The sequence below is a fragment of the Myotis brandtii genome, unplaced genomic scaffold (assembly GCF_000412655.1).
Source record: "Myotis brandtii unplaced genomic scaffold, ASM41265v1 scaffold182, whole genome shotgun sequence".
NCBI lineage: Eukaryota > Metazoa > Chordata > Mammalia > Chiroptera > Vespertilionidae > Myotis > Myotis brandtii.
In genome coordinates, this window is record NW_005356751.1 from 992,690 (window position 1) to 1,011,580 (window position 18,891).

Genomic DNA, 18,891 nt, shown 5'->3' on the forward strand with positions numbered 1-18,891 from the left:
AGGCAGGCCTCGCGGTGACGAACCACTTTTGCACAGCGGGTCCGGGGTCCCGCTGGCATGGCGGGGCTGGGGCTTGCGCAATTTTGCATGCTGGGCCTTTAGTAAAAATAACGTATTAGGCTGCAAAAGATAGCACTCTCTATAGAATACTTATTAGTTACAAAGGGAAAAATAGTTATCTTTCTAGTGGAGAAACCTAGCGGACATTCCTTTAACCAAGTGATCACAATGGACATGACCAGTAATGGGACCAAGCAACATCATCACATAACTTCTGATATGGAGCACTGAGGAGACTGCAACATCACTTCTCTGATATTCCTGCTAAAAATGCATGACCCAGATCTAATCATGAGGCAACATCATACAGACCCAAATCCAGGGACAGACTTTTAAAAAATGTCAAGATCACAAATGAAAAAATAAAAAGAGTGAAGAAGTGTTCAGATTAAAAGAGATTAATGCATCCTGGCCATGTAGCTCAGTTGGTTCCAGCATCACCCTGGTACACCAAGGTTGCGGGTTCGATCTCTGGTCAGGGTACATACAGGAATCAACCAATGAATGCATAAATAAGTAGAACATGAAACAACAAATCGATGTTTCTCTCTCTTTCTCTTTCTTTCTCACTCTCCCCCTCCCCTCCCTCCTTCCCTCCCTCCTTCCCTCTCGTCCTCTCTCTAAAATCAATTAAGAAATAAAATTTAAAAAATTAAAAGAGATTAATGAAGCATGATAACTAAATTTGTTGAATGAATCTAGATTGGATCCTGGACCATAGAAATGTTTTGTATGTTTGTTTTTTCATAGTAGAAATTATTAGATCCATCAGTAAAAATTGAATTAGATCTATAGGTTAGATAATAAAGCTGTATCATTGCTAATTTTCTGATTTTATTTATTACTAGAGGCCTGATGCATGAAAGTCATGCACTTGGGGGGGTCCCTCAGCCTGGCCTGTGCCCTCTCGCAGTCCGGGAGCCCTCAGGGGATGTCCAGCAGTTGGACAGCCTTAGCATTGCCGTGGAGGCAGGAGAGGCTCCTGCCACTGCTGCTCTGCTCTCCAGCATTGAGCCCAGCTTCTGGCTGAGCAGTGCTCCTCCTGTGGGAGTGCACTGACCACCAAGGGGCAGCTCCTGCATTGAGCATCTGCCCCCGATGGTCAGTGTGCATCATAGCAACCAGTCATTCCACCATTTGGTCAATTTGTATTTTAGCCTTTTATTATATAGGATACCCTAGATATGTAAGTGATTAAAGAGATTCTAACGTAAGAAGTCGCACACATAACTATCAAGTTATCTTTTTAAAACCCTTCAGTGGCCTCCCATTGCTATCAGGATAAAGACCAGCCATGGTATAGCCCAGGGGTGGGCAAACTTTTTGACTCGAGGGCCACAATGGGTTCTTAAACTGGACCTGAGGGCCGGAACAAAAGCATGGATGGAGTGTTTGTGTGAACTAATATAAATTCAAAGTAAACATCATTACATAAAAGGGTACGGTCTTTTTTTTTTTTTTAGTTTTTTTCATTTCAAATGGGCCGGATCCGGCCCGCGGGCCGTAGTTTGCCCACGGCTGGTATAGCCTCTGCCTGTCTCTGGCTTCATTACATACATCTTCTCCCTCTCTCAACTTTAGTCCTGCATATTGATGGTTACCCTCCCATCGCAGCATTTTTACATCAGCTATTCCCTCAGCTTGGAAGACCCTTTCCTCCCCCTTTCACCGAGTTAATACATTTTCGTCTTTCAAATCTGAACTCCATGTCTCAAGGCAGCTGTCTCCTGCCTCTCTGAAAAGGATACATGCATCTCACCGGCAATCTTACTGCTGTGTCCTTCTCCTTTATAGTAATACTAGAGGCCCAATGCACGAAATTCGTGCAAGGGGCTTGGCCCTTGCAGCCCCAGCTGCCACGCGGCCCCGCCCCCTGCCCACTGGTTGTTCCACCATCTGGTCTAATTAGCATATTAGCTCTTTATTATATAGGATTACATGTTGGGGAGCAATTATTTGATGAATATCCATTTCCCCTAGAACTATAAGTTCTAGGAGGACAAAGACCCTGTCTGTTGTTTTTTTTACTGGCATATAATAGGCTCTCAGTAAATATTGGTTGACAGGCTGACTGATTTTCTGATTGACTGACTGAATAAATGTGTCTGAAAAGAGATACAAACAAATACTCTGAAGAGATAGGTGATTTTTCAAATGAGCCTTAGAAGAAATTGCAAATGCTGCTTAGATGCTGGTTTGATGGATGATTTTGATTATTATCATCACTGATCAGCTCTCAGTGATTTGGGTGTTTGTTATAACAAAGAATTTGCTGGGTTTTATTGTTACCACTTTGTTAGTATTTTTCAGTCAATTCTTATTTGATTGATCTTGTCACTGGAGATAACACATTCTCTTTTGGCAGCCCAAGCATGAACCTCTCAGCATCTTCTGTGACCTCATGGGTGTGGACTATGAGGAGATGTGTCACTGGCTCTGCCATCGGAAGCTAGCCACTGCCACAGAGACATACATCAAGCCCATCTCCAAGCTGCAGGCCACGAATGCTCGCGATGCTTTGGCCAAGCACATCTATGCCAAGCTCTTTAACTGGATCGTAGATCATGTCAATCAAGCGCTCCATTCTGCTGTCAAGCAGCACTCCTTTATTGGCGTGCTGGACATTTATGGGTAGGCATATTATGCTTAGTGGCCTGCCAGAGACCATTTCTTTTTAGAGATTTTCTAGTAACTTTACATGGGTATTTGATTCTGTCTCCTACTGGTAAGAAGGAAAAATTACAAGAGAATTTCTAAAAATCTTAATTTCATTTGCTAGTTTTCCTTCTCTGGGTACCCTTCTTTAACTTTATATTTGTGCTTTTTGATGCCTAATTTTTCATTATCTGCTTCAGTTTTTTAAAAGAACCTTTGAGATATCTATTCCCAGTTCCCTTCTATGTGTGTCTGAGTCTATACACTGACAAGAGCAATGGCTTTTTCATATTACCAAGTGTTCCCCACTTGGGGATGGATTAGCCCTTAAAAACTTATACTGCTGAGTTCATCTGCATGTCAGAATATTTTTAAAAATCTCTCTGCCACTTGGCTGACGCCTGTCTTCTCAGTATATACCCCATGCACTGACTTATAAACCTTTATCTTCACTGATATGGTAAGAAAGTTTCACAATGTTGGGGAATTTCCTATTTCTTTCTAATATGCACATTTTGAATATTTTTTACAAACTACTTGTTACCTTTTCTTCTCTTTTTGTTTTACAGATTTGAAACATTTGAGATAAATAGTTTTGAACAGTTTTGCATAAATTATGCAAATGAAAAACTACAGCAACAGTTCAATCTGGTAAGGATTATTTTTTAAAAATAATAATCTGCTATAAATTATTCTCTTGAATTTCTAGTCTGCATTTAAAGTCTGATTCCTAAAATGAAGTTATGAGTTACAACTATTATCTGGTGTTTAGAACAGCTAAAGTGCTGAGGAACTCATGATTAATAAATGATATCACGTTAGAAAACTATTTATGGTCTAGATGGGATTCAAGGTCATATTTGGATTGTTGTTTGAGAATAGTGAAAATTTTGTACAAGTAAGTTGAGTGAGAGAAGCAAAAAGCTTTGAGCGTAAGGATATCCTTCAGTTTCTTTTCCTGAGGCTAAATATATGTGGAGTTATGACTACCTTAATTCTTAACTCTTACTTGTTGTATTTGCAAGATGCCAAAACAAAAATTCAGAACATATTCTCTTTTCTACATATTTTTTACATATTTTCAACAGTTTGAGACATTCACTGAGACAAACTGCAATGAGTGTATTTTGAGAGTAGAGTGTCTCTTGTGAAGAAGGAATATCAAATATCTAAGAACATTATCATGATGTTGAGGGATTTGAAGGTGCTTAAAAATGAGGGGTAGCACAGATGCCCTGAGCTGAATTGCTTTGGTTACAGTCCTACTCTGCCTTGATCCAGGGGACTTTGGACAAGCTAAGGGACCTTCTTGGCCTTATTCTCCTCATCTGTACAGTAGAGTAAATAATAGTACCTACTGCTTATAGTTCTATGGATTAAATGAGTTGGGGTATGTAAAGTGCTCACCACATGCCAGGCACAGTTCTGAGTGCAAGATTAGGGGTAGTTATTAGTATTGATGAAAGAGGATATTAAAAATGAGTCACCCATAGGAATTGGAAGATATGAAAGAGAAGAGAGCTGAAGGACAGGAAAAGAACCCTTAATAAATATCTTCATCTTACAGAAGAGAGTTCTAGTGATATAGTCTATGGTTGATGAAGAAAAAAATAGAAGTTTAAAGATATTTTTATTATTTTTTAATTCTCACCCGAGGATATTTTTCCATTGATTTTTAGAGAGAGTGGAAGAGAGAGTGAAAGACAGAGAGAAATATTGATGTGAGAGATACACATTGATTGGTTGCCTCCTGCACGAGCCCCGACCAGGGCCCAGCCGGGCAGGAGCCTGCAACCAAGGTACATGCCCTTGACCAGAATCAAACCTGGAACCCTTTGATTTGCAGACTGATGCTCTAGCCACTGAGCCAAACTGGCTAGGGCAAGATACTATTATAAGTTACAAAATGAATAAGAACTAGAAGATTTAAAAATAGAGGTGGTATATGTGAATTTAGACTCATCTATCTTACCAAGAAATCAATAGATAAGGTTTCAAATAAATAAATTAAAAATAGCTGATAAGCATATTCTTTCAAGGTAAATATCAGAAGAAATATCTAAGAGAGTATGCCCTGGCTAGATAGCTCACTTGGTTAGAGCATCGACCTGATACCCCAAGGTTGCAGGTTCCATCCCTGATGAGGGCACATATAAAAATCAACCAGTGAATCCTATCTAATAAAGAGGGAATATGCTAATTGATTGCCCTGCCCTCAAAGATGGCGGTGCCCCCAGCCAATAAGGAGGGAACATGCTAATTGACTGCCCTGCCCTCAAAGATGGCAGCACCCACAGCCAATAAGGAGGGAATATGCTAATTGACTGCCCCGCCCTCAAAGATGGTAGCGCCCACAGCCAGTAAGGAGGGAATATGCTAATTTACTGCCATGCCCTTAAAGATGGCGGTGCCCACAGCCACAAGATGGCCAGTAGGGGAGGGCAGTTGTGGGCGATCAGGCCAGCAGGGGAAGGCAGTTAGGGGCAACCAGGACAGCAGGGGTGGGCAGTTGGGAAGACCAGGCCAGCAGGGGAGGGCAGTTGGAGGGCACCAGGCCAGCAGGGGAGGGCACCAGGCCGGCAGGGGAGGGCAGTTGGGGGCGACTGGGCCGATCGGGGAGGGCAGTTGGGGGTGATTGGGCTAGCAGGGGAGCAGTTAGGCGTTGATCGGACTGGCAGGAGAGTGGTTAGGGGGTGATCAGGCTGTCAGGCAGAAGCGGTAAGGGGAAATCAGGCCGGCAAGCAGGTGAGCGGTCCCGGATTGTGAGAGGGATGTCCAACTTCCGGATTAGGCCCAATTGTGCCTAAACCGGCAGTCGGACATCCCCCGAGGGGTCTCAGATTGGAGAGGGTGCAGGCTGGGCTGAGGCACCCCCCCCCCCCCCCCCGCAGCCCAACTTTTTCATAATCTGGAATGTAACATGTGCATAAATAAGTGGAACAACAAATCGATTCTCTCTCTTCCTCTCTCTCTCGCTCTTTCTTTCTCTCTCCCACATCCACACACACCACACCCATACTGCATCTTAGGTTCTCTCTGCACAACTGCTCTGCTCCCTCTTATTATCAGGTGGCATATTCTTTCCTTCTATTCTGTATGTATTTTCTTTACCTTAAGGTTTCTGCTTATTCGCTTCAGACTTCTTGTGAACCCAGCAGTTTTTGGAGTGTGCCTACAATTCTCTTAACTTGCTTAACTCCCATTTTTCTTGACTTCTTTAAGCTGCAGCTTCCACTGATAACCCACTTCATTTTTTCATTAGAGGTTTCTGGTGGAAGAGTGCCCTTAAATACCTACACTTAGTCAGCTGCGACTAGGAACATGAGGTCTCACAGTAAAGAACTTGGCTGCTTAGGCCTGCTCCCTCAGCAAGGCTGTGGGTATGTCAGAGGGCATGAAAAGCATGTTTACTGCTTGGAGGCATTACATGTTGACCAGGATCTCTTGCCATATTGAAACCCATGCCCACATTGTCTTTTTGACAATTGAGCATTCAAAAGTTTTGAGGCCCCACCCACTTTTCCAAACTTAGACATAGATATGTGTGTGAGAAAAAAGTCTCTTTAAAGCCTGAGCCATGTTTCTTTGTCAGTGTGGAGACTGCATATAAATTAATGAATTAAAAAGGAGGGCTCATTTTTTAGAAAATATTGTTACCATCAGTCAGGGCATCCTGCTGACACATGGTGCCTGTTTGCCTTCTCATTAATAAAAAAAAAAAATAGAAGAAATCTGCTTTCTAATTAGCATGACATAAATTTTCATACAGGTTATTTTTATGGGTTTTTTGGTGTTTTTTTATTTTTATTTTTTACTAAAGCTTATTGCAGCTGGTTAGACTACAAATGCTGGACATGGGCCAAGAGTGGCATTATAAGAGAGTATGTATCAGAAGTCTTGATGACACTTAAGTTTTACAGGTTTGGGGTCCTAATATGTGTTGCCTGGTCACAGCCACAGAGGACTAATTTTACCAGAAAAGTAGCAAGAAGTGTTTGCAAACCAAGAGAGATAAGAAAGACTAGTGGAGGAAAGCAGAAACCTCCAGAACTAACAAATGGAGGTCATTAGCATCTGTAGAGACTAGAAGTTGTGGGTGGGCTGATTGGCTGGGTGGCAGCAGAGATGGGATTGCTCTTCCCATTGAACTCCCATTCAGCTGTGGAGCTCAGATCACACAGCCACACAGCCTTTCCTCGGAAGCCTTCCCTCACCGCGCTGTATCCAAACCTGATGAGGACGCTGGCTCTCATAGCTCACATTATTTTCCTCTGTAACATTACAGTTTGTAATTATATTCCTTGTGATTATTTTATTTCTGTCAGCTTCTTCCACTAGTCTCCAAACTCCAGGAAGGCAGAGCCCACATCTATTTTGTTGATGGTGTTTGGTGACTGGCACATAGTAGCAGTCAATGCATATTTTTGCATAAATGAATGAATGGAGATTAGAAGCAATGGTGAGGGTGGTGGCTGAAGCATTTAGCAGAAATAGCATGAGGTGATAGTGGCTCCAGCAGATTTGGATGTAGAATCCAGGAAAGTGAGCAGTGGGTTTTCTGACTGTGGACAATAATCAAGGCAGACACAAAAGTTCATTGTTATCTAACTCCGAGACACATGGACTTCAATACCACAGTCCTTTAAGAGAATGTCTGTGTTATGCTGTAAGCATCTCCCAGCATGATTCAGTAGTCTGGAGGATATCCACTCTGCAGAGTTGCTCAAGGCCAGCTAAGGCAGACTGTGCCCATGTTTTAACAGCACTATGCAATAACTTAAGAGGCCAAAAAGTATATAGTTTGGATGAATACATATCAAAAATTGAAAACTGCTACATTTATCAGCTACTTAAAACATTCGGATACCTAGATTTACTTGTTCATCAAGAACCCTATAGAGTTGTTTACTGTCTGTGGTTTTTATTTGCTTTATTTGATTGTTCTCTTTGTAGAAATCATGTTTCTCTCAGAGATTGTTGTTGCTGGAAGCCATGGACTATCTCAAATTATGTTAGCATCTTAGAGTATTTTATATAAACACTAGGGGCCCAGTGCATGAATTCGTGTACCTTGAAAGGAACTGTGGTAGGCACATGGATGGGTCTTGGCCCATCCGCCGCTCCCCAGCCCGGCTCCTCCCGCTGCGGCCCCTGGTCACCTGTCTGCTGGCAGCCCTACTCCTGCTGCCACCACTCCCACGTGCTGACAGTGGTGCCGGCCCTTTTTGCACCTGCTGAAGGTACTAAGTAATTGGGGCCGGCCGCTTGCACCTGCTGATGGCGCTAAGCGATCGGGACCGGCGCCGGGCACTGGCAGTGGGTGCGAGCAGCAGCTCCAGCACCAGCTGCAGGTGAGAGCAGGGCTGGCACTGGCAGTGGGTGTGAGAGGTGGTTGCCAGCCCTGATCTCCCTTCAGGGGGAGGTGGAGAAGCCCTGAGGGGCGATTGGGGCTGGCAGCCCCTGCTCACACCCGCTGATGGCACCGAGCGATCCAGGCCAGCGCGGGGTGCCGGCAGTGGTGTGAGCGGCGGCTCTGGCGCTGGCAGCGGGTGCAAGTGAGGCTGGCGCCGGCAGCAGTTGCAAGTGCCGGGCAGGACCACAACATGCAGGAGCAAAGAATTTTCAGTAACCACCTGAGGATCGCCCCAATGACAGCGCCCGGCGCCCGGCCTTGGTCTGGCGCCCCCACTCACCAGCTTCACCATCCTGCCACGGCCAATGCCCACCATGTTCCGCACACTCCCCTTGCCATCTCTCACTGCTCGGTTGTTCAGTTGTTCCGGTTGTTCCGCCGTTCGGTCTATTTGCATATTAGCCTTTTATTATATAGGATTATTTCTTGACTAACATTACTTATGAAAATAATGCAGTAATGCCACTTTTTTCTTTTTCATTTTAGCATGTCTTCAAATTAGAACAAGAGGAATATATGAAGGAACAAATTCCATGGACTCTCATAGATTTTTATGATAATCAGCCTTGCATTAATCTTATAGAATCTAAACTGGGCATTCTAGATTTGCTGGATGAGGAATGCAAAGTAAGTATGATTCCCTGATGTACTTAGTGTATCCAAATAGATATCACAAGGTCAGAAAATAAGTGGGTTTAAGCAGAGATTCATAGTATTCCATGAGTTGCCATGAGTTAGAGATCACTCTAACTTGCATTCTGAAGGGTCACCAGAACCAAAGGCCTTTAAATACAAATGAAACTAGGAGAATTCCCTTCTCTTTTCACTTGATTCTAAATTGTGTGAAAAATTAACATTTGATACAACTACTACCAATTTTAGCCGCTTCTGTTAATCAATATGCTTATATTTGGTACTTTTTGTTCATTGGTATTATATATTTAAAGAAATGCAATAAATTACAAAAGATATTTTGAACAATTGTTCTAAATATTCATAATTTAAAATTTGACTAGTTCTTTATTACTGATATGTATGTTAGGGAGGGAGTTTTAGCTTTAAATTTGAAGATGTAGCATGTTAGAAAAATATGAGGTTCTCAGCTCTATTGCTAACTGAGGGATCTTAGACAAATACCTATTTGTTCTCTTAATATATTTAGTTTATAAGCATCCAGATTTTCTACAGCATTCAGAATGCATATAGTGACAAGGTCCTTGCCTTGCTCAAAATTAAATAAAATGTGAGTCAAAACAAAAACAAGTTACTGTTTTACCTATCAGAAGATTTTAAATTTAGTAATACCTTTCATTTGATACTACCAAATGAATATTTATTGCGTATATATTCTTGATGAAGGGCATGAATTAGTACAACATATTTTAAAGGAATTTGACAATATTCATCAAAATTGTAAATACATATATATTTTGACTTAGCAGTGGAACTGATGGGAGTTTACCCTACAAATATACTTGCAAAAGTATCTAAGATATATATGTAAAATAAATAATTGTTACAAAAATCAGTAAAAACATAGTGATCATAAATATAAGAATGCTATTATTAAAGAGAGAAAGATGCAGTGAATTTAGAGAATGAGCCTATTTATGTATATGTGTTTAGAGACAGAAAGATAAAGAAGTCAATGGAAGTGGTGAGAGGAGACTACCCTCCATTTCATACCTCTCTGAATTATATGAATATTTCACTATATGCACATGATATCTTTATTTAACATATTTTTAGAAAATACTTGATAGTCATGATATTTCATCTTTTATTAGTGAGGCTTTTATTGTTTTAAGAGAAAATATTATTTGATGACTCCATCTAAAGGCAGATTGAGCTGCCCATGGGGACGTCTCAGTCTTTGTTCTCCATTAATAATTGGTTTTTGGCCTCTAAGAGAGAAATGTGGAAGAAATAAATTCCTAATCCTATATAACAAAGAGGTAATATGCAAATTGACCATCATGCCCTCGCACAAGATGGCTGCCCCCATGTGATCACAAGATGGCCGTGCCCATGTCGCCACAAGATGGCCACCCCCATGTTGTCACAAGATGGCCTCCACAAAGATGGCTAGCAGGGGAGGGCAGTTAGGGGCGACCAGACCAGCAGGGGAGCGAGGGCAGTTGAGGGGGGGGCCAGGCCTGCAGGAGAGGGCAGTTAGGGGCAACCAGGCCGGCAGTGGAGGGAGGGCAGTTGGGGGGGGGGCAGGCCTGCAGGAGAGGGCAGTTAGGGGCGACCAGGCCAGCAGGGGAGGGCAGTTGGGGGCAATCCGACTGGCAGGGGAGCGGTTAGGTGTCAATCAGGCTGGCAGGGGAGCGGTTAGGGGGTGATCAGGCTGGCAGGCCAAAGCAGTTAGGGGCAATCAGGCAGGCAGGTGAGCGGTTGGGAGCCAGCATTCCCGGATTGTGAGAGGGATCCAAGATTGGAGAGGGTGCCAGCTGGGCTGAGGGACCCCCCCCCCCCCCAGTGCACAAATTTCGTGCACCAGGCCTCTAGTTTGAATATAAAAATTGGTAGGTGAAGCCAAAGAATGGTCTCTTAATGCATTAGAAAAGTCTCATAACAATATTCACTTGTGTTTTTTCTTTCCGTTTTTCTTTCATTTAATGTAGATGCCTAAAGGTACAGATGACACTTGGGCCCAGAAATTGTACAACACACATTTGAACAAATGTGCACTCTTTGAAAAGCCCCGTCTGTCAAACAAAGCTTTCATCATCCAACATTTTGCTGACAAAGTAAGGAAGCTTTATTATCTTTTTTCTTTTTGAATACTTAAGTTCAAAGAGGAAAAAATGAGTATTCAAGAGTTGTCATTTTTTTTTTTGGCTGAAGTTTGCATTCTTCAGGGCCTTATAGGAAAAGTAATCCTCATTGTTGGCTTGTTGTTTTTCTTTTCCTTTAACCTAAATGGAATTATGAAGTAAATATGGGTCTACAATCCTCTGAAATTCAAGAAACTCTGAAAATCAAAAGTCTTTTCATAATTTATTTAGTGGCTAAACCTGATCTCTGACCTGAACTAACATGAGGTTATTTGTAGTTTTTACTTATCCTATTTAAGCTGGATATTTACATATTGCACGGTAGAAATGATAATGTATTTGATCACTGCTGCCTCGGACTTTGCTGGAAAATTCTGAGTTCTTAAGTATAGCTGACCCCAAGGGTTTCAGAATGGAAATTGTGAGCTTGTGTCACCCTCCAATATTGATTCACTGGGTCTCTGGTAACAAGACAGGCAGACTTGCTGCTCCACAAGTTCTATAGTCTAGTGAGAAAATCAGGAGCTGTAAGATTAATTTATGTTCCAAGGAGGTTATAGGGTAGGCTCTGGAGTAAGCTTCTCAGGGTCTCTTTCAGGATTTAGGGGCCTTCTGAGTCCTTCTTAATTCTGGCTGGAAACCTTGGAATGACTTTAGGACCACCTAAGGGCTTTATGGTGCACAAACTGGGAGCCCCTTCAGTAGTAGTTGGCTAAAGCCATTGGAGTTTTGGAAGCAGTAATAGTCCATTCTCAAGTAATTCCACTTACCAAATCATACAGTATTCCCCAGCCTCCACTTCCACCCATCATCAGCTCTTCTACTTTCTTTCTATCAGACAGCTATTTGTTCCTTATGATCTTCTCTCCCAAGAGGAGACTTAACCCTGCTGGATGGTGAACTAGGTTAGGAGGAGATATACTGGGTCAGCGTTGAAGGAGTTGCCAACATGGGAGAGGAGAATGAACTTCAAATGAGTCTGCTTAGCCATGATGGGAGGATTGTTTAGACCACAGTTATTCAGCACTACCACTGTTCCCTAAGAAAAACAGTATTTGTTTTACTCTAGGGTTAACATACTTCTTATCAAGTTTATAATTTCTTAGCATAAAACCCCAGTCATATAGCCTGAGCTTAATAAATATTTTGTTGTTGATGATTATGATTTCTATTCAAAAGTTGTATAAGTTGAGATTTTTCTGTGTTTTCAGGTGGAATACCAGTGTGAAGGCTTTCTGGAAAAGAATAAAGACACTGTTTATGAAGAACAAATTAAAGTTCTTAAATCAAGCAAGGTAACCATGTACATGGTTTTCTTCAATCAGGATATATTCAACAAAATGTTAATTAAGCATTATCTTTTAAACAATAATAATGATTTCTCTAACAAAGTCAGCTTTATTGTTAGTTTTTTGCTTATCAGATGTACAACGCTTACTGTGTGTTAGGTCCTGATTTAAATGCCATACAAATGTTAGCTCATCTCATCCTCATAATGAGGTGACATTCTCATTACCCTGCTGATTTTACAGATGAGGGATCTGAGGCACAGGGACTTCAGAGCTAATGAGTTTTCAAGCCAAATTAAAGCCTAGGCTGTCTGGCTCAGAGTCTGTGTCTTAACCACTGTGCAGTGTTGTCTTTCAGTTTTATGGGACATTTTTGCCTGCACAGCAGTTCCAGGCTTTTCTTGTGCCTCTGTGAGAGACTGTGAGAGAAAACCAGTATTTTTGCCGTGTCATTTTAAAGGAATGCACTTGAAACATGGCCTTACATACTCTGTTCAGACGGAGATTAATCTCTGAATCATTGAGTGCAGTTTCAGGTGTGGTCCAAAGCATTTCAAAATTATATTTCTTTAGTATAGACTCTAGAAACACTGCTTTCTAGTGGGAAAAGAATATTCCAGAGGGCAAGGAACTATGATGGTTACACTAGATTGACCCCAGTCTCCTTCCTTTTTTTTTTTTTAATATATTTTTTATTGATTTCAGAGAAAAAGGGAGAGGGAGAGAGAGAGATAGAAACATCAATGATGAGAGAGAATCATTGATTGGTTGCTTCCTGCACGCCCCCTACTGGGGATCAAGCCCACAACCGAGGCAAGCCTGGGATCCTTCAGTCCATAGGCCGACGCTATATCTTCTGAGCCAAACCAGCTAGGGCTCAGTCTCATTCCTTTGACTTTTGTCAGGAAAAGATGGAAAGGGAAGGACAGCTCACTTTCATTCTATATGGAACAAACCAGGAAGCCAGCTACTCAGTTTAGCAAAATTAATATTCAATTATTCAATAAAATACTAAGTATAGTGATCGCTTAGGCAGCACATATACTAAAATTGGAACGATACAGAGAAGATTAGCATGGCCCTTGCGCAAGGATGACACGCAAATACGTGAAGCGTTCCATATTTTTAAAAACAAACCAACACAAAAAAACTAAGTATATTCATCAAATTCTTCTAGATTACTGACTGGCACTTTTTTTTTTTTTTAGTTTATTCTAAAACTGCCAGTTTTTCTGGTTTATTCTAAGACAATCCTTTTAACTTCAATGTAATACTATATGAACATTTTGACTCTTGTTTTTAGAATAAAATGTTTGCTTTCAATTCTTTTGATAATAGAAAGAACATATAAAGACCAGATTCCAGTGTTATGCCTCAGGAAATAATGAGTCTAGTGTCTTCTGAGAAAGTCAGTTTTTCACTTATCCTCATAGGCACTGGGCATTAATGCTTGATAGCTTATGAGACTGGCGTAGAAGAGAAAATTCTCTCACAGGCCAATGCCTGAGTATTATTCAGTTAAAGATTATAAATCATTTTGATTTATGAATAATGATGAAAATCATGACATTCTAGCATCACTACTCTGCCTAAGTAATTAGCTTAAATAGAATATTCACAGGTTCTCATCCCCCAGGTACCCATATCAATTGTATCTTTATTCTGGCTTAACTTTTCTAATTGGCTAATTATCAGAAGGTGGTATACATTCTGAGGAATCATTTGGAGTGACTACCAGTCTATACAGCATTGTTGCTATTGGAATGGAGACAGTGTGTGATTTACATAGAATCTTAAAGGCCTCCCCTGCTCCCAGTCCGAAACCCATCCACTCAGAGACGCAACCTAAATGGATGGACTTTATATGTTAATGTCTGTGCACCTGATAGGAAGCAAGTATAACATAGTGTTTATTTGTTCTCTTGGACATATTTTAAAAGGGTAATATTTGTGTTTTATGTTTTAAATAGAATTATTTTGTGGTAATACAGTGTGAGGTTGAGTTTGTATGTGTATGTGTTTTGTCTTCTTTTTCCTTTAATTTTGCAGCCTCTAGCCAAATTTTCAACTTGAAAAAGAACTAAGGTCTTATAAACTTAACAAAAAGTGTCTTAAGATTTCTTTACGGTGATAAAACATAGATTATGTTGCCACATCTAATATCAGAGAGCACATAAATGAATTGCACCCTGACCAAATACTACTAAATTGCAACTCTACCAAATACCATTAAAAAGAGTTGTAACCCCTACTTTCCATGTTGCTTATTGATGAGGGGAAGCACTAAGTTTATGCCTTAGATCTCTCATCTATGAAATAGAATCATAATAGTATCTAAGGGGTTCTTATGAGGATTAAATAGGTTTCATTAAGCCCTTAGAGTAGTGTTTCATTCATAAAAAGCTCTTAGTGAATAATGTTGTTATTACAGAAATGATTTCCCACATTTTCTTGAAGCTGCTACTTGGATTATTTTGTTTTCTTTAACACTATTTCCTAGACAGATCAAAGAAACAAGATGGAATGTCCAGGCATACCTACCTACTTATATATCTGTGTATCTATCTCTCTTTATTTTATTTTTGTCATCCTCACCCTACGATATTTTTTCCATTGAAGTCTCTTTTGTTCCATAAAATTTCTCCCTATCATATTGCCTTATACCATCCACCCAATTACAAAATGCCAAACCTTTTGAAAATCTTTTTTAAAAAAAAATGCTTTTATTGATTTTATAGAGAGTGGAAAGGAGAGGAAGAGAGAGAGAGAAACATCAATGTGAGAAAGAAACTTGAGGCACAACCTGGGTGTGTGTCCTGACCAGGAATCAAACTGGCCACCTTTTGGTGTTCGGGATAATGCTCCAACTAACTGAGCCACACTAGCCAGGGCTTGATAGTCTTTCATATTGCTAACCTGATAGAACACAAAATTGATTACAGGAGTTAACAATCAAGTTATAAATCCTTTGAAAACAAATATAAAAGTTATAGGATAAGGACAGGGTTTTTTACTTGCCCTATCTACCCCCCATAATCCAACTTATTTTCTAAAAAATTGTATTGATTCATAATTATTTTTAATACTATAATACTGTAGAACTAGTTCATGACATTCTTCCTGCTGAGATTTTCTGTGATATTTTTTAGCTGGTGCTCACCATTTGAATTAGTGGGTAGATAAATGAAGCATGCTGATAAAGCATTTCGTGGAACTAAGATAATAAGATAGGACTTTCAATTAGTATTTTTCTCATAAAATAATTATAATTCAAACTCAGTAATATATTTAGAGTGGCCAATTAGGATTTCAAGTCTTAGTGGAGTAGTTTTTATTTTGTTTCCCCCAAACATGGTTGTAGAATTGTTGCATTTTTCCACCTATATTTTTAGACCATAAATGTCACCTTCCTCTCACTCTCTTGGCTCCCAACACAGATACTGATTACTTCTGGAGTGTGACTCTGAAAGAGTTGGCTTAAGGAAGGGAATCACTATGGATTGCAAATCTTCATGTTTCTGTAAAGGTTTACATTTAAGTTTGAGGTTTTTTTTTTGGTTTTTTTTTGAGTTTGAGTTTAGAGTGTAATTTTCTTTCACGCTCTCTGACTCAGTTTAAGATGCTACCAGAATTATTTCAAGATGATGAGAAGGCCATCAGTCCAACCTCAGCCACCTCTTCAGGGCGCACACCCCTCACCCGCATTCCTGCAAAGCCCACCAAAGGTCGACCAGGCCAGACAGCCAAAGAGCACAAGAAAACGGTGGGGCACCAGGTGAGTTCAGGAAACCACTGCTGTGGTGTTCTTTCCTCTTTGGCTCTGCTGAAGCCTCAGGTCTTCCTTCCTCAGCCTCCCAGGTGGGATCCTCAGGTGAGGAGAGGCTGGAGCTTTCACTGTGAGAATGTGTAACACCATCCACTCCTGCCCTCCACCCAGCTTTAGACCTGTGACTCTGATTAAGCCTTTTCCAAATATTGTTTTTTGCGTCTTAATTCTTCTTCCTTATCGACCACTGTTGCCTTTGTTTTGTTCTCTGGTTGCTTCCTCTCTGGATTTGTACAGAACATCAGCTCCTTCAACTGGAACAGTGCCCTCTCCTTGTTTTTGATGTCTTATCCTCCGTGGGGAGTGGAAAATGTAACATGCATGCTTAGTGCCTGAACAGTGGCCCAGGCTTTGGACAGACGGCTAAGCACTGGCCAGCTTGTTTTCCTGTGTGTGTGACCCTGTGCCTGGTGCAGACAGGAAACAGGGCCAGACACAGGTCTACTGCCTCCATCCTGATCCCATGTCCCTAATGGTAATCCCACCTGGCTGTACTCTCCCATTCTCCCATTCATTGCCTATACTCTTGTCATCTGTTATATTTTTCAGTATCTTACAGCTAAACTCCCATTCTACATGATTAAATGGTCTTAATCTTCATAAAGCAAGGTTATATTTTTAGTCAGAATTTTGCGTTCCCAACAGAAAACAGCAGCGTCGTGTATTAAAAGGGGAGTAGGAAGACTGAACTCTAATGTAAACGATGGACTTTGGGAGATGACAATGTTTATGTCCATCAACTATAACAGATGTACAACTCTGTTGGGGGATATTAATAATGGGGAAGGCTCTGCATGTGTGAGGATAAGGGATGTGTGGGAAATCCCTATATCTTCTCAATTTTACTGTGAACCTAAAATTGCTCTAAGGAAACAGCCTATAAAAAAGGGGGATGTGGGAAAAGGCATGGGAGAGAGTGAATGTATAGTTAGGAGAGTAAGCATATAAATGGTAGAATTTAAGGAAATGGTAACATAAAGCATTCTTGTTTGATAACTCCCCTTATGAGGGTGGGTCAGTCTTTACTACTGTCATTAGAAAATTTTAACTGGTTTTACATCATCCTTGGCTTTGACAAAACCTTGATGCCCCTTTCTGCTCTTTCCCATGCAGTTCCGAAATTCCCTTCACCTGCTAATGGAGACCCTGAATGCCACTACCCCTCACTATGTGCGCTGTATTAAGCCTAATGATTTCAAGTTCCCATTCACGTAAGTATTTCTCAACTACTGAATTTAAAAGTATCCATATATCATAAGGATTACCAAAGCAATAGAAGGCAAAAATACTTGGGTAATTCTTCATGTCTTATATAGGGAAACTACTAGTTAATAGAACTTAAAAATAATTTTTTTTAAATTTTGACACCACCCCCCCTCCTTCTTACCTTTTTCTCTTACCTGTCAACCCCTACTTCTGGCAATCACCAATCTGTTCTCTGTATCTATAGCTTGGATTTAGTGTGTTTGTGCTTGTGTTGGTGTGTGTTGTTTTGTGTTTTTAATTTTTTTTAAATTTTTTATGAGTTTATTTGAGCCAAAATGATGACAATTACCAGGAAGCAAGATCTCAAATGCTCCATGTTTTATGTTTTTTAGATTTCACATATAAGAGGGATCATATGGTATTTGTCTTTCTGACTTAATTTAATTTAGCATCATGCCCAAATGGCAAGATTTCATTTTCTTTCTTTATTTTTAAAAAAATATTTTTATTTATTTCAGAGGAAGGGAGAGAGAGAGAAAGATTGAAACATCAATAATGAGAGAGAATCATTGATTGGCTGCCTCCTTCACACCCCATACTGGGGATTGAGCCAGCAACCCAGGCATGTGCTCTGACCAGGAATCAAACTGTGACTTTCTGGTTCATAGGTCAGTGCTCAACCCCTGAGCCGTGCCAGCCGGGCTCATTTTCTTTTATGGCTGAAGAATATATACAACAGTTTATTCATCCATTCATTGGGTTGTTTCCATATCTTGGCTATCTACTTATATAAAAACCATGGGTGGTGTTCATCACATACAAACAGTTGCGACCAAGTGGAAGGAAGTCAGTCCTACAGGGGTTGTCTTGGCAAAGGCTGCGCCCTCCCGCAAGCTGTTTCCCAGAGCTGTTTCCTGTAAGGGCGGAGTTTGAGGCAGGAACCTGCCCTGGGAGCGTGGAGGCAGATCTTTCTAAAGCAGTGATGGCGAACCTTTTGAGCTCGGCATGTCTGCATTTTGAAAAACCGTAACTTAACTCTGGTGCCATGTCACATATAGAAATTTTTTTGATATTTGCAACCATAGTAAAGCAAAGATTTATATTTTTGATATTTATTTTATATATTTAAATGCCATTTAACAAAGAAAAATCAAGCAAAAAAATGAGTTCGAGTGTCACCTCTGACACGCGTGTCATAGGTTCACCATCACTGTTCTAAAGTGTGCCGCGCCAGCACGGGGTGAACCTGAGTAGGGCAGCTGAAAGGCTTAGAAAAGACAGACAAGAGAATGAAAGCCGGGTCTCGGTGGGACACTGCTTCTCTGAGAGACAGCGACCACGCCCACAGCCATGCCTTTATTTTATAGCAGATGCTACGAGGCAAAGTAAGGGCGTGACCAAGATGTTTACAAACATTCTCCTGGGTTTCAATTCTACTCAACTACATGCACCTGAACTCTATCAAGCCCACATCACTCAGGCACGTGGGGCCACGTGTTCGGACCATAGGTTCAAGCTTACAACTACAGCTGTTGGCTATAATTGTGCTGGGAGGGCCCTGCCCTCCAAGCTGGGACTTGCACATGGCAATGAGAGGACTGTGCCCTCTCATCAGTCCAAGGCTTGAACCTGTCCAAAACACTGTAGCGGCTCCCCACAATA

At 41.0% G+C, this 18,891-nt stretch overlaps 1 protein-coding gene across 1 annotated transcript in view; it reads left to right on the top strand.

The window, feature by feature from the left end:
• Positions 1-18,891, top strand: part of MYO5A (myosin VA) — a 146,719-nt gene that overhangs the window by 53,914 nt on the left and 73,914 nt on the right. Inside the window, exons 10-16 of the mRNA XM_014537833.1 lie at positions 2,426-2,691; positions 3,285-3,366; positions 8,615-8,755; positions 10,756-10,881; positions 12,120-12,203; positions 15,811-15,972; positions 17,137-17,234. Coding sequence (XP_014393319.1) covers positions 2,426-2,691; positions 3,285-3,366; positions 8,615-8,755; positions 10,756-10,881; positions 12,120-12,203; positions 15,811-15,972; positions 17,137-17,234 — 959 coding nt within the window. The remainder of the gene's footprint in view (positions 1-2,425; positions 2,692-3,284; positions 3,367-8,614; positions 8,756-10,755; positions 10,882-12,119; positions 12,204-15,810; positions 15,973-17,136; positions 17,235-18,891) is intronic.